At 43.1% G+C, this 15,062-nt stretch overlaps 1 protein-coding gene across 2 annotated transcripts; it reads right to left on the reverse strand.

The window, feature by feature from the left end:
- Nucleotides 1-537: 537 nt before the first annotated feature.
- Nucleotides 538-14,596, reverse strand: ano2a (anoctamin 2a). 2 transcript variants are annotated; one of them, XM_040162480.2, is made up of 28 exons: nucleotides 14,455-14,596; nucleotides 11,841-12,014; nucleotides 11,335-11,640; nucleotides 10,366-10,461; nucleotides 10,015-10,187; nucleotides 9,611-9,665; nucleotides 9,455-9,506; nucleotides 9,271-9,326; nucleotides 9,015-9,062; nucleotides 8,487-8,551; nucleotides 8,095-8,229; nucleotides 7,835-7,995; nucleotides 7,489-7,571; nucleotides 7,117-7,128; nucleotides 6,468-6,542; nucleotides 6,297-6,353; nucleotides 5,663-5,737; nucleotides 5,052-5,253; nucleotides 4,777-4,888; nucleotides 4,636-4,693; nucleotides 4,444-4,544; nucleotides 4,199-4,362; nucleotides 3,950-4,102; nucleotides 3,708-3,760; nucleotides 2,968-3,146; nucleotides 2,662-2,767; nucleotides 1,748-2,318; nucleotides 538-1,643 (listed from the first exon to the last, which is right to left on the reverse strand). In XM_040162480.2, exons 2-28 carry the CDS (start codon nucleotides 11,985-11,987, stop codon nucleotides 1,030-1,032), a joined length of 3,909 nt encoding a protein of 1,302 aa, XP_040018414.2. In that variant the 5' UTR covers nucleotides 11,988-12,014; nucleotides 14,455-14,596; the 3' UTR covers nucleotides 538-1,029. The 2 variants fall into 2 exon arrangements, with proteins under 2 accessions (XP_040018414.2, XP_040018415.2); XM_040162481.2 differs by lacking the exon at nucleotides 7,117-7,128.
- Between the last annotated feature and the right edge of the window lie 466 nt (nucleotides 14,597-15,062).

Below are 15,062 nucleotides of genomic sequence, written 5' to 3' on the forward strand. Positions count from 1 at the left end.
CTTGGAATGTTGGGAAGCCCCCTACAAAGGCCTCATTCAGTGGTGGGGTAGAGGAGGAGGAGGAGGAGCTGGCTCAGGTTTTGGAGAGGAAAGAACTTTCCTGCACACAGAGATTAACACTCACTCTGTCTAATAGCTGCCTGGGACGAACCAACCAATGAAAAACCAAGTAACCTTGGTTACATTGAACTATTTTCTCTACTGCGGCTTCATGTGGAAACATTACTGATTTATTACATATCACGTCTGATGTTAATAAAAGTACTTAGCAGGAGAATACTCATAATGAAAAGAGTGATACAAAAAGTAATGCAACACTCTATATACAAATGCAGCACACTGACTAACAAATGATCCACAACGCACCAGAGGTGCTGTCTTGAATCAACTGTATTCAGCTTGCGGCCCGTGAAAATAATAATTAATCTGAATATGGGTGTATTTTTGATATAAACTGCAAAAAAAAATCAAAGACTTTCTGGCTATGATATAACATAATACATGACCTTGAAATTTTAGAGACAAAAGCAGGTATCAAAAATATGTCGTCCTTTTATTATCATTTTACATTTTTATATATCAAAACAACTAAGAATTAACAGTAGCTACAAGCATTAGTGTTGATACTAGCTGTGCGGTGCAGTGGCTATTGAACTGTGAAAACAAGACATGATAAAAAAAAAAAAAAAATGCAAGTAGAGGTTAAAGTTTAAGTGGTGTAGTTTTCGAGCATGCAATCGGGAGTTTCAAAGCGGTCTTTTTCTGCATTGCCAATGCGTCTCCTTGCCCGGGTCAGCCCTAAACCACCGAGTGGTCCATGAAGACTAAGAGGATGAAAAGGACATTCAGTTCCTCTGGATGGTCTCTCTTCAGATCCAAGGTGTTATATATGCAAAAAGGTCAGACGGAGGTCTCCAGGCACAGATGGGAGAAGCTAATCTGGATAGTCCTCCACCCCCTCCCTCTGCCGCAGTTTGTGCCTTTCCCTTATCTTCCAGCGATCCTCATGCTGGTGCGTTGCATTTCAGTTCACCGGGGCAGAGGGGGGTGCAGCTTTGTCAAGCTGGTGGAATGGCTAGGCTTGGTGGAAGGCTCCTCGGCTCCGGCGGCTCTGTGCCGGGGGGGCAGGGTGGAGCACCGGACTTTGCCCCTGGGGCGCGGCTGCTGCGGAGGAGGGCCTTCCAGCGCAAACAGTTCACCGGGGGCTCTATGCCGTTGTGCTGATGGGCACTGCGTGGCAGGTGGCGATGATGATGATGGCGACACAGGCGTGTGTAGGGGAGGGGACGGGTCGGACGGGGACGGGTCGGACGAAGACGACGACGGGGCGCCCAGGGGAACCACGGGGGCGAGCGTGTCCGGCCTCGGGAGGCTGGCGGAGTGGCTCGGCCGCGGCAGGCTGTAGCGGGCCTCGGCCCCTTTGCTGCGGGAAGGCAGCGTGAAACAGCGGGCCTTCCCCCTCGAGCCTTGCTCTCTGGGAGGAGGAGCAATTAGCCCCGTGCTGCTATCTGATGTCATTTGTGACCCGGAGCCCGTTTCGGAAGACAGGTGACGCAGAGGTTGCTGGTCTTTTTGGTATTGCTGTTCGGACTCTGAGCGGGGGAACTCTGTATCTCTGGGCGTGCTCGTTGAAAGATCGTCATCTATGTGAGAAGGAATCAAATAAAGAGGAAAAAAAAAAAAATCAATATCTTGACACAAGCAACACCAAAAAAGTAAACAACAAATGCACAAGGTTCTCGCTCACCCAACAGCCCGAGCTCGCTCATGATGGCGTCCAGATCGACAATAAAATCCTCCTTCTCCACTGTTTCACTGTCAACTTCCTTCTGTTCTTCTTTACTTTGAGCCACTTTCTCTTTTCCCTCTGCCTCCTCTTGCTTATTTTCTCCGTTTCCATCCTCTTTCTTTCGGTCGCCATCTTTTTCAATTTCTCCCACTTCCACCCCTCTAACCTCATCTTCTCCCTCTCCTCTCTGCGTTTCCTGTCCATTTTCTTCAACTTCTTCCAACGACTTCCCGACCTCTGGCTCACTGTCACCGCTCCTCCTCGTTTCATCCAGATTGATCTCGACCCGTTCCTCCTCCACTCGTTGCTCCTCCACGTCTTCTGGTGGTGCCTCCACCACAATGTCTATGTTGGCGTTGAAGCGCGGGATGGAGCGTTTCGGGGAGGGAGATTTGGCACGTGCTTCTTGGTCTTGATTTAGCAGAAACTCCATCAGCATCATGTTCTCTTTCATCAGCTGTTCCCTTAGAGATCGCGGTACGTCTGGTATCATCCAGGCCACCAACATGCTGAGGAACATGGCGAAGTTCTAAAGGGGAAATAAGAAGTTTTTTTTGCGATGCATGAGTAGAGTTAAATATTTATTTTATAATAGGACACTTATTTTCTGCAGTGGGTCAACAGTCTTTACAATATGACAATCTACATGGATGCAGCCGGCTTGGTATCAGGTTTGTATTTACCTCATTAAGTTTGGAGGATACAGTAATTTATGGCAGGCTTCAGACTGATCCCTGACCTTATGGTAGCTGACATGATAATGATCTCATTAAGCGCCAAACAGTGAGCTGTATAGATTTTCAATTTGGGAAAAGGAAGCATTGGCTTTTTAGACATACATTAACATACAATTGTAAATATTACATCCATACCTGGAAGAATATGACAAAGGCCAATTTTGCAGCAAGTACCGACCAGTACTGTTTAGAGAAGGTGTAGGCCTCCGTGTCCCAAGGTGGGTCTCTGTAGTCTTTATACCTGAAAAACACACGAATGAACACATTTACACAACACGGCAAAAAAAATCGCATAATTCCCTTCAGTAAAACTCCTGCCATATTCTGCAGTTCCAGAATACAGTAAATAAGAAGTGTGGGTTTAAGTAGAGTAAGACTTAATCGGATTGGCTCAAGGATTTAATGGGAACTCGAGATTAGGGTTAAAAGAGTTACTCTGACCTGCACATTGAGACTCCGGTGACGAGGGCAGTGGTGGGCGCGCTGCCCGGCGGGAAGTTGCTGACATTAAAGTAGGACAGTGAGTGCTCTGTGTAGCCATTCATAGTGCCGTTTACGCTGTACATGTACTGGTAAACCATGCGTGGAACAAACTCTGACGTGAAGGAGATGACAAACGCCTGAGAAGAGAAACAAAGTCGGGGAAACGACAACACTGGATTATGGTGGTTAACGTACCACTTACTTCCGGCACATTGACTAGTCAGCATCTATATTTTACTTTATACGGTAAAAAGTTTTTCATGTCCATATTTGACATAAATCTTATTAACTACCAAGATTAATTTTAATAAGAAGAAAAGTGCAGGTGAAATTGACTGTTAATTGACAGTAATTGTCACAATAAACTGCTCTTCTGCCAAGTGTCATTCCACCTATGACAAGTCTAAATGTTCTACTGTGATGAAGGTCTATTTGCTCTCCCTCATGAACTAAAATGAATTCAAGCCAATTATTACGAAAAAATGCTTTGAAAATGTTTTACGAGGAAACGCCTTCAACGTGTGCGTTAGACCTGAAGGACAAACCCCATGTGTTCTGTATACAAACAGACAGAATAATGCAAACACTATTTAGTTAGAGATAACTATAGCTGTTTAACTGAGATAAACTCTCTCTGCCACAGATCAATGGTCGTGGGCAAAGTAAACATCAAAGACTCATCAGCCACGCACACTTACATTGGTAATTACAGAGAACTTGCTGATTCCACAGAGAATGTTGTACCAAATCCCTGGAGACAGCATGTGCATGAAAACAGGAAGAGAGGGAGAGGGATGTGTGTGTGTGTGCGTGTGAAAGACAGAAATAGAGACAAAAACGGTGGGGCAGAGTGGAGTAAAGGAAAAGAAAAGTGATTAAAAGTTCCACTTTATTCACACTCACACAGAGACTGACAGAACGACCTCACGTGTCATTGTACCTATGTCTTTACACCTCACAGCATCCGGCCGTCGGATCTCGGTCACAAATTTGGCAGCATCGAGGCGTATCTCAATGACGTTGTTTAGCAGAGCGAACGCCGGCGCCAGCGGGAAGGAGGCCACGAAGAGAGACACAAACCCATACTGGATTACTGTAAATACGAATGCACACGCATAGTTCAATGATCATGGGGTTGCAGCAGTGGGTGACTCGGTAAGTGAAAAGAGTGAGACTAAAACAGACGGACTCATTTCCATGTACTCTGGCGTCACGCCTTCATAGGGTTCCAGAGCGTAATCTTTGTCAAATTGTTGCTTCGGTCTCTTCTCTTCTGTGGCATTCTCTTCATTTTCTGCTGCTCTTTTCTTAACCTTTTCTTCCTGTATTGTTCTGTACATCTTTTTGAGCTTACTGCGAAAAAAATAATAATTAGTAGTAAATGTGTTGCGTGACCCTGGAAGTAAAGAACATCTATATATGTATAATACATACGGTATGAGAACCTCGAAGACGTTGTTTTGGATGAGCTGCTTTCCCAGCATGATCATGCTGAGCTGGATGCACAACTCGATGAGGCAGCCTGGCGGAGCGCACTGTGATGAGAAAAAAAAAAACACGTCATGCGTGCACATTTTCTGTGCATGGCAATCAACAACAAGCGCCAATGTGTCCAACTAAGCAAACCTCCTCCATGCGGTAGTCTCCAAAGACATAAACGTAATCGCCAGGCCGCCCACCAAACCTAAATGAAGAGAGAAGCAAGTCCCATGGTAGAAAGCAAACAACGACAACCGAGCCCAGTGAGACTTTAAAACGGACACACACCTGCCCTTGAAGAAGGCCACATAGAAAATAGGTGCAAAGGCGTTCATGGACTTGAGGAAGAAAGACTTAAAGATCAGCTTCTCTTCAAACTCTTCCTTTGTCTTTGGAAGTTCTGTCGCCAAGGAGACACAACAGATGTGAACATCATGTAAAGCAGACCTGCTCATGACTTTCAACCAAGAGTGTGCTTCCTGAGTCAATAACAGGCCCCGCCGCGCCACAATCTCCAATGGAACATTTATAATATTGTGGATCCATAGCATTAAGTACTGTACCCAGTTCCGTCAGCCACACAGCAATCGCACCGTAGACCTCCTCCAACACCAGAACCACCAGCATGTTGAGGATGATGCCAGTGGTGGTGACGGTCATCCTCACGCTGGCCTTGGCTTCGGGATCGGGGTTCATGGACCAAACGCTCAACATGCAGATGCGATAAACCGCCACTCCAACCACTGCCGAGAAGGTCACGAAGATCTGGACACACAGAGGATAAAAAGGTAAAATGGCACTGTTGTTGAAGAATATCTGCTTTCCGTAATGACAATTCTTTATGATAGTGTATTAATATGCTAATTGTTTCATATAAATATCTCTTTTATCTTATCTACATTATTGTAATAAATATTTCATATTTAGTTATTCTTTCCAATTTTGTATTGTATTGTTTTAATGGTTATCAATGTCTGTAGTGTCACTACTGTTGACATTAGATTAAATGGACACAATATGGGAAACTTTGAGGAAATTGTACAGTAAATACACGATGTTGTCAAATTCACAGATATCATGACAATTCATGATTTCTATTAAATATCTAGTATATTCAGAAACAAGACAGAGTATACTGTGATGTGAAAGTATTGGAAGATTTTAAATGCAATACCAGGAGCAGTAGGGTGGACACATTGATGAGATAACCTGACAGGTGATCCTCAATGTCCAGGGACTCTGGTTCTCGCTGTCAAGAAAAATATGCATATTAAATCACACAGAAAAATACCCCCCCCCACACACACACACACTGTTATAATACTTAATGCATGTCTAGTACGTGATGTGGCGTAATGCAGAGTTCATTATCTGCACACATGTTATAAATTCGGTCTGGCAGGTGTGTTTGCCATCTGAAAGGACCGAAATCGCCTCCCCTTCTTCCTCTCCCTCCTCCCCCTTCTCGCTTCCATCAGTAATCTGGGCTAATCTCAGGAAGGTAAGCAGCTTTGGACCCAACCACCCCACTGCACGTGAAGGGGTTTCTTTTTTGTGCATCAACATAAACTCATCCCGACAGAGGGGGTCTGCAATAACAACTATATCTAAACAGCTTACACAGGCTTTAACATTTGATGAAGGGCGGACAGTTTTTATCTTCATGGAGTGTTATTTAACTGAATAATGAGGAGACCCGTGATAACATTTGAAATTGAAGCAAGTCTAAATCAACTCCGTAAAAGCCCCACCCTTTCCAACTAGCAACTCCGTAAACAATGTGTCCTATCCCAGCAGTGCCGTGATACCTGCGAGGCCAGCATCTGGTCTGTTTCTCGATCCACACCGTCCTCCGCTTGAGCCAGCTGCAACAGAGTGACAGACAGCCGTCAGCGACCTGTGACCGTTTCAACCATTTCTGTGTCACAAGTACTACCATTGTATCTGAAATACGCAAAAAACACAATCGGACAAAATACCTTCTTCTTGGACTGTGCTTTCATTTTGGCTTTTTTCTCCTGTAGAACTTCTTCATATTCAGGCCTCAGCTCCTCCTTTAGCACACACGTTTAAACACACACACACACACGTTAAAACATGGGATCCCACTGTGAAAATGAAAATCATTAAAACCACAACTGTATAGTGGCTCCAGTCACCAAAATAAAACTACCAAAAGTGCTAAATGTACCTGGAGTTACAAACTCTGTCACAGAGTCTCTGACAGCTACATTCTCTGACATGTTTTATGGATATTGCTTTATATTTGAGTTGTTGATTGTTGTTTCCTTATTAGACTATTCACCACTGTGCGCAACAGTACACAGGCTGTACTCATTGACAGCTCAGAATATGCTTCTCATTTACGAAGTGAAGAGAGAAACTTGGACCACAATAAATCAATTTGCAGAATAATCATATGCATAAACTTTAAAACTACAAAATAGTTGCAGAAAGACTGAAAGATTGAAAAAGTTGTGGATTTGTTGTGATTATTGACTTGTATGATTTTCAACTGTTTCTAAATAAAAACATTTTTAAAACAATTTGGGAAATTCTTAATGAATACGTATGGAATGGAGCTTCTGCAACCAGGTTATGCACACTTTGATAGGTGTAGAAACCCACCTGGACTCGATCCTTCAGGCAGCAGAGACAGGAATAAATAAAGCACACAGAGATTGAGAGAGAGCTGCTTTACGTTCAAACCAATCCCATTACAGACCCTTGGAGGGAAAAGAGGTTAATGTTGCCACGTGTGCATGTATAGGTGTGGGTTAGTGTGAGGGCCCTGTTCTGACACAACAATCTGCAGGGTGACTGACTGACCCAAGCCTCCAGGTTCACCCTCTCACTCTGAATGACTTGGCACTCAGAAAGGCAGACACAGTGAATCATAGCGACAGAGCAAGCGAAGGCTCTGACTGCGCCTCGTCTATAATAATCTCTGTGTGTGTGCGCTTATTGATCCGTGCAGTATTCCTGAATCTACTTTGGTACCTCCTCATCCTCCAGACTCGTCAGGTCCCACGTGTGTTTCAGACACATCTGTCGCCTTTTCCAGTGCTCAAGGAAACAGGCAGCTACAAGACATTACACAGAAGGAATATTAACACTTTCAACAAAAAAAATCAGAAAAACCAAACACAGGGAAATGCAGAAGTATACCAGAGCTTTAATGATTCACCTCAAAGTCCCTTTGAAGTACATTAACATGCAGGGTAGCAGCATGTTGTTGATATCTACGTTCCTAAAACTACTGTAACTAGAACCTGTGAACGTCTCAGTGTCCAATCATACTCCCACTGGCACTCCTCGGTAGGTGATCAGGAAAAGGAAAAGTTACCCCAAAGAGACATGAAAATTGCGAAGAGGACAGTGACGCCGTTGTCGAAGAGGTACGAGGCTCGGGCCAGTGAACACACTGTACTCAGACGCCAGTAGTCGCACACTCCGTCGCACAGTGGACACATGGTGATGTTCAGGTTGTCATCGCATGTCTCCTGGCTGAAAATCACAAAGACAATAATACAACAATATGTAAATTTGACAAATGAATGCACTTTTTATACACACAAGTAGGGAGAGCTTTTTAGATCCGCTTACCTTGGCACATTGGCATCCACAGTGAATATACCGTATAGGAAGACAAAGATGCCCAGGACAGAGGGAGGGATGAGGAGCTGAGTGTAAACACCTAGCCAGGCAAAATACAACCCAATCTGCTCTCCAAAGTACTTCCTGTAAAAATAAATACCTGAGTTTGCAGGGTTGCATATAAATATTTTTGTCCCTCTAGTCACAACTACAGGCCTGATCGTATTGGCTAATATGTGGATCAGTATCCGAGGTTGAAGTGTTACCTTTGCACAAACGTTTAGAAGATGATTGACCCAAAATCAGAGCAATATTCATTTGTTTAGCAAAATTATTTAGTGACTTCAATGAGCATCAGTCTGAAACTCCAGCTCGACTTTAATTACTAGTTTTCTTGGTACCTTATGAGGTCCACAGGCTGGTATTTATGCATGACTCCATAGTTAGCCCATTCCTCATGAAGGATCTGAAGGACATACAAGCACATAACATTATATAAAATACGCTAATCTGTTAATAATCAAATATGTTGTGCTGTGTAGCAAAAATAACAACACTGATATCAATTTTCACCAAATCCAAACCACATTTGATTTAACAATGCATTCTCAGATTTCATTCCTTTCAAAAGACACATTTAAAAAAAGGACTCCTATGTTGGACCACAATAAGCACATCGATACCACAGAGCCAGAATCGTCATCTTTTTTATTCCAAACTTTCCCTTGAATGTCAACCAGAGTTTGCTCAGCGGTTCAGGGGGGGTCATTGGTAGAAGAAGTCATGTAACTTTGTAACCCTCCTTTTCTCCCCACCCACAAATATCTCCATTTTCAATCCTTTAGTCTTAACTGCCAGACAATGCTTTCTGTCCTCTCTAAATTGTTGAAAAAGTACGATGTATTTGCGAGGGAGTCCTTTCATCTCACCTGTCTGTCATTTCGTTGATCCTTCCGTCCTCTCCTTGTGAACGACCCCTTAAGAGGAAAAAAAAAAGTCACCAGTTCTTTGCATAGAGATGCACTGACTAACAGTATTCCACGTTTTACACATTGGAAACTTTTCCCCTTTTCCCCCATTTTTATAAACATCCACACTGCAGGTATGTTGACTAACTGGTTCTGTACTCCACACACGAGTCTATGTTCACACTGTCTGAGAAGGTGCTACGTCTGTTATACTCACATCATGCACAGGGAAGGCGGAGTCGTAGACACCCCGAGCCAATAATGAGTTGATTCCTTTATGACACAAAGACAAAACGCTCCTCAGGTTCATGGACGGGTGGAGTCTAGTGACTCATAGCATACGGAAACAAGCAGCCTGACATCTGACCGACACAATAACAACAGAGCAAGTTAGACCTCACCGGTGGTTTGGCAGGTTTGCCTGCAGGTAACACGTGAAATAATCTCAGCGACCTAAACATAAACAAAGCAAAGTAAAAACGGTGCGTGAGCTCAATTTTAACACGAAATAAATACCTTTAAAAATAAAATGAGTAGATATTTGTGTGTGGACTCACTATTCGACTGCGCGTTGCGTTATCGAATACCGTATCTGTTGACTTGATGTCGTACCTGCAAGAAATGTCAATATATGTTTAATATTATCAATGGACCTGTTCACCACGTCAATGGAATGTACTGGCAGCTGTTGTATTTGCCAATAATAGTGTTTATTAAATAATATAGCGTGGTCAACCTAAGTGAGCTACTACTATTGCAGTAAAAATCTAATTCAAGTGAAAGGTCATAACATATCATGATTAAAGTAGAGGGCCAGCAGGTCATCAGGGTATCAGGGGATTATCTAAACCACTGACCGTGACTGAAATGAAAGACGTGTGTGCGACTCCTAAAGCGGGTTAGATTTTTCATAACAGTCCACTACACGTGTGCATGTGAGCATCACGGCCCGGCAACCCACAGGTGGAGCTTGTCCCTGATGAAGGGGTGTTTGAGGGTCTTGAAGTGGACTCGTGTCTGCGAGTCTCTGTGGGTGTCAAAGTCGGGGACGTCTGGTTGAAACGGTATGTTGACTTTTCTCATTATGGAATCCCACAGTCCAGCAACGCCCATTCGCTTTCGCAGTTCACACTTCTGCGCAAATAAAAACATACATGGATTAATTACCCAGCCATCAGTTACAATACATGTCCCAGCTGTCTGACACACAACTCATTACTATCTAAATGGGAGTGTGATGTGCACCCAAATTAAAGTACTATATTGTATCGTATAGAATATTAAAGACCAGGGTGTGAAAACGTCCGCTGACCTTTTTCACAGGAACTTTGATCTTCTGAAGCTCGGCTTCTCGGCTGAGTATCGGCCATGGGATATGCAGCCGAATAAACCCCAGGCCATTTGCCCTCTGCATATAAAAACACACATCGACCCACAGATTATCATGGTATTTCAACATCAACCACTGTGTACATCTCAAATTAGATTTAGATTACAGGCCTATGTGACAGACCAACTGTGTATCGGTCTTCCTCACTCCCTTTGCTTGTAATTGCTGCTGCCACTTGGCTTGAGGCAGCTAAATGAGCCTTCCTAAACCTGTAAGTCTGTTACTTTGTGTTTTAATGAGGCTGGTTAGTATGGAATCCCATTATTTCAAGCCCAACAGCTGCCAAATCTCCAGAGAATAAAAGATGAGAGGAGAAAATGTTAGGATAGGTACTTGAAAGACACCCCAATGTAGCCAGTTATTAATTTGTATCATGTTCACAGCTTCTTCTGGACAATTCAATGATAAGACATTGAAATTGCTGTAACGACCGTAATGCAAGGCAGACAGAACTTCACAGGTTAAAGAAACCCCAGTAAAAGGGTAATGTATAATATTGGGGTGCCATGAAAATCGAAATCTAGGAAACCACTGATAATGTTAAAATTAGAGAGAAAAATATATAAATAATAACAAAAATAGGTTTTAGTAAACACGGCACAACTGAGCATATGCATATCAGCAACACTTAATATTCAAATATTGTCCTATTCCTATTTTACCACACAAGGACAGACATACTGCTACAGTACACAGTGTACAAGTGAGTGCCGCCCTTCTACCCATTAATTTCAACTGAAACCTACCAATCTCCCCTAATGTGCAATCATGTGTAAGCACACACACCTCCCACTCGTGAATCACTCTCTAATAAGGCCCTACAATCTGGCCCATAACGGTCCATAGTGTACAGCAGATGGAAAAGTAATCAGGGTGAAAGCAGAAACACACCTCTTTGTCGCGCTGTAGCTGGACTCCAGCATCCAGTAAACCCGCTTCAAACTCCTCCCTCATCACAGCCTTCTCCTCCTCAGACAGCTTTGACTCCTCCAAATCTCCAGCAGGTGCACCTGCATCCCCAGACTCTGCCTCCGTTTCCCATCGGCCCAATACAGGTAACGGTATGCTCCCGTTGGATGTGATGGACAGCCGGGGTCTGGATGCGTGCCTTTTTTTCAATTTGTAGCAAAGGACGTAGTCCACTTTTCTCTTGCCATCGGCAAAAAAAAGCCCGGGGCCTAGATCAATGCCGGACTCCTACGCAAGACGTGCAAAAGCACACAAAATGTTGTTAAAGACGTAAGCAATTTGGGTTACAACAACAAGATTTAGGGAGTGGTGCAATGTAAGAGCTTGACAAATAGACAACGCTGTGTGTGTGTGTGTGTGTGTCTGCTCAGGCAAAACGACATATTACAGCAGGATGTTAAAGCTCCAGGGATGTGAGGAGTCCGTACCGGAAGAGGAGGCTCCTCATTTTCAGGGGGGGTGACTGGGATTCCGTTGGCAGCATCCACGCCGAGCTCGGACAGCGACCGGGCCAATGACACAAGCTTCACTGAGTGACAAGACAACGACTCACTCATATCTGTGGTGACAGGCATACGCTCTTTTCCGTTTCATCACTGTCGCTAGAAGAAAAAAATATATATACACGTACATGTATTTCAGTATTCCGAACATAAACATTCCTACTGCCAGGGGCATTATACTATTTGAGCACAATAATCGGCGAAATGTTTGTCTCAATGTGATAATCGCCACTGATTTGTATATCTACCGATTATAAATAGAGGGAATTTGTCAAATTGTTATGTACAGAGCACTAGTTTGAAAGTCCTGAATGTGCGGTCAATATGGAAGCCACTAAGTCCCACTTTGAAAAAGGTTTTCAATTCGTCAATTTAGTTTCAAAGCTTTTCCTGTGATTTATATTGTCATAAATATGTTTTCTAGATGCACTCTTGAACCCCACTTTTAGCCAATAGGATTACATTTTGTCACGAATGAACACATTTTCTTTCACGCTGAAACCTGGATGAAGTTATTTATTGCCAGATACGTAGAGCCAGCTAAACAGCTTTACGTTGATTTGAGTTTACTTTCCCTTTGAAATAGCACATACAGTAGTACAGTTGTTTTTGACAGAGTGAGCCAAAGTTAAGCTCTTTTTCACCCAATTGAAGATGTAGGCTCAGATTAAGCTCACAGTTCAATCCACGCGTCATAGTTTACAATCCGTTGGGGTAATTTATTGCCTGGGCTCATCCTTTGGAGATGAAGTTCCATCAGCTGTGGTTTATCAACTCTCCTTAAAGATTGGAAATACAAAAAAATAAAAAAAAGATAAGAATAGTGTTTCTATCTGTTACAGTATGTTAGTTTTACCAATTAGAACCAACTATGAGCCCAAACTGTGTCATTTTTAATGTTACAACTAAACGTGAACATGGTTCTCGGTGCTTACTCAGCATTTATTTGATGCAAGAGCATTGACCATGTCAAATTCCTATATGTCAGTAAATGTTGAAACTGATTCCTGATTGTGTCGTTTTATGACCACGCTTCAATCATTAAAAGGCTGTATGTCTTTCTTAAGTCCAGGTACATTTTGCTTACTTACAAATGAGAAACAACTTTTTTGATCATCTTAGTTGTCCCAAGGCGCACATACGCCCGACATCGACATTGTTACTGTTGCTTCAGTGAAACAAAAAGGGGATCGCATGCAACAGTGGTCCCACAACAATTTCAAAACAACACGTCATAGTCGCCGGAGGGAAGCCATCATGCACATACAAGAACCGTGGACCACACAACAACATACGCATTGCTTTATCCTTCAATCCCCTTACAAATGCACACACATTCACACAAAATAATCCCAGTTTACCGTGTGTTAGTAAACACAGAGCGAAGAGGAAATAGAGAACATGCCTCTTCAGCCGGTCAATGAGATGTTGTGTAAATCTTGGACCAATCAGGACACCGTAATATTTAGATCACATTCCTGAAACAAATGTAAAACTATGCTTCATATTGTTCTTAGTCATGTTCTAATATAACAGTTATATTCTTGCAGCTTCCAAGACTTTATATTGCTCATGCTAATCAATACAAAAAAAATGGTAACAAACTAATATGTCACTCTCCTTAAAATGCTACGGCCCAAAAAAAAATGTATTCCAGTCTTTTTAGACCGTTCTTGGATCTCATATGAAAGCATCTTAACTGGATATTTTAAGGATTCTCCTTTTTGTCTGAGGCCACGTTGGAAAGACTCAGCTAAGATGGTTTGTGATTTAATTCTGCCCCAATGTCTCCTTTGCAAATGGTTCACTATGACGTCATGCATACCATAAACCATACTGTGTTTTATTTTATTGGTTTATTTGCATTTCATTTGCATTTCTTACCCACTTTTCACGTTCATTTTAAGGCCAACATATCTTGTTATGGTTAGAGAGAAGGCACACGAGGATCGAGCAAATGCCTCCAAGTGTGTGTCCCCGCGAGGGGCTTAAAGGCCTTAAAGCTCTGTGAACAGCACGAGAGTCAGCTGCATCCTCTGCTACCAACTCGGGTAACAGGGCAGAGGCCACCTGGAGAGCTGTCCAATTGGCCTGCGGTCTCGCTACTGAAGATTACGCTTTTATCATTTCAAATAGCTGCTTGCTTTTCTAGTGCCTGAGCTAGAAAAAATAAAACTCCCAATCAAATATACTTGCGGTAAACTTTCACCGCGCACCTGTCTGTGAATCTAATCATCACACACGTAGTACATGAAGTAAAACGTTTCTTGTTTGACTAATTAATCAATTAGAGCAGCTGTCAGGAGCTGTTCGTTTTTACAAATATGCGTTTGATTAACAGCTGCCTGCTAGCAGGTGGTCAGATAAATAAGAACACCCTCAGCCCCACGGGGAGATGGAAGCACAACAAGTGTCCACCTATCGATCAAATGACCGCAACAACGAACGATCTCCAAAGTTGTATGAGGGATGAACGTGAACCGCGCACTTTTTTAAGTATCCCACTTTACACGAGATAAAACTGGGAAAAGCAACTCACCGGTGCTCGTGGAGGATCAGGGCTTCGCCGTGGAGATTACTATAGCCAGAAATGCGCAGCCTGGCGCGGCGCTGAGATGGTGGAACAATCCGCGCGCGCTCCCGGGGCCCCGTGGCTTACCGCGCACGAGCACATCACGGCTAATTCCGCTAACCGCTTCACGCGGCAGGGAAGGAAGCTGCAGACCCGTATGCCGACGGGCAGGTGATGGGTGTTCAAATGTCTCTGTGCGCGCCTTTGCGAGCGCGTGGCTGCGTGCACGCGCGCGAGTGCGCGTAAGCCAAAGAGGAAAGAAAGCTTAGTGACCGGACCTGAAACTGAACCTCCCTCACCTTGTGCAACACCCAAAACAACCCGTATTTTAAAAAAATAAGCTTATTATCTATCTTCACCGTGGAGTAAAAACCTGAACTATTGTATTGATTAATAATATATTTGTGCACGTTCCCAAAGCATTCAATAATTAGCTGAAAAGCAGAAATGCACTTATCAATTCCTTTACTTTTTTGTGATGGAGTGTTATCAACTTTAAACTAATAAAACAAACTAAAAGACAACATAATTCTATATAAATCCATACATTTAAATAGCAATAATAATGTTAAATG

The sequence above is a fragment of the Gasterosteus aculeatus genome, chromosome X, assembly GCF_964276395.1.
Source record: "Gasterosteus aculeatus chromosome X, fGasAcu3.hap1.1, whole genome shotgun sequence".
NCBI lineage: Eukaryota > Metazoa > Chordata > Actinopteri > Perciformes > Gasterosteidae > Gasterosteus > Gasterosteus aculeatus.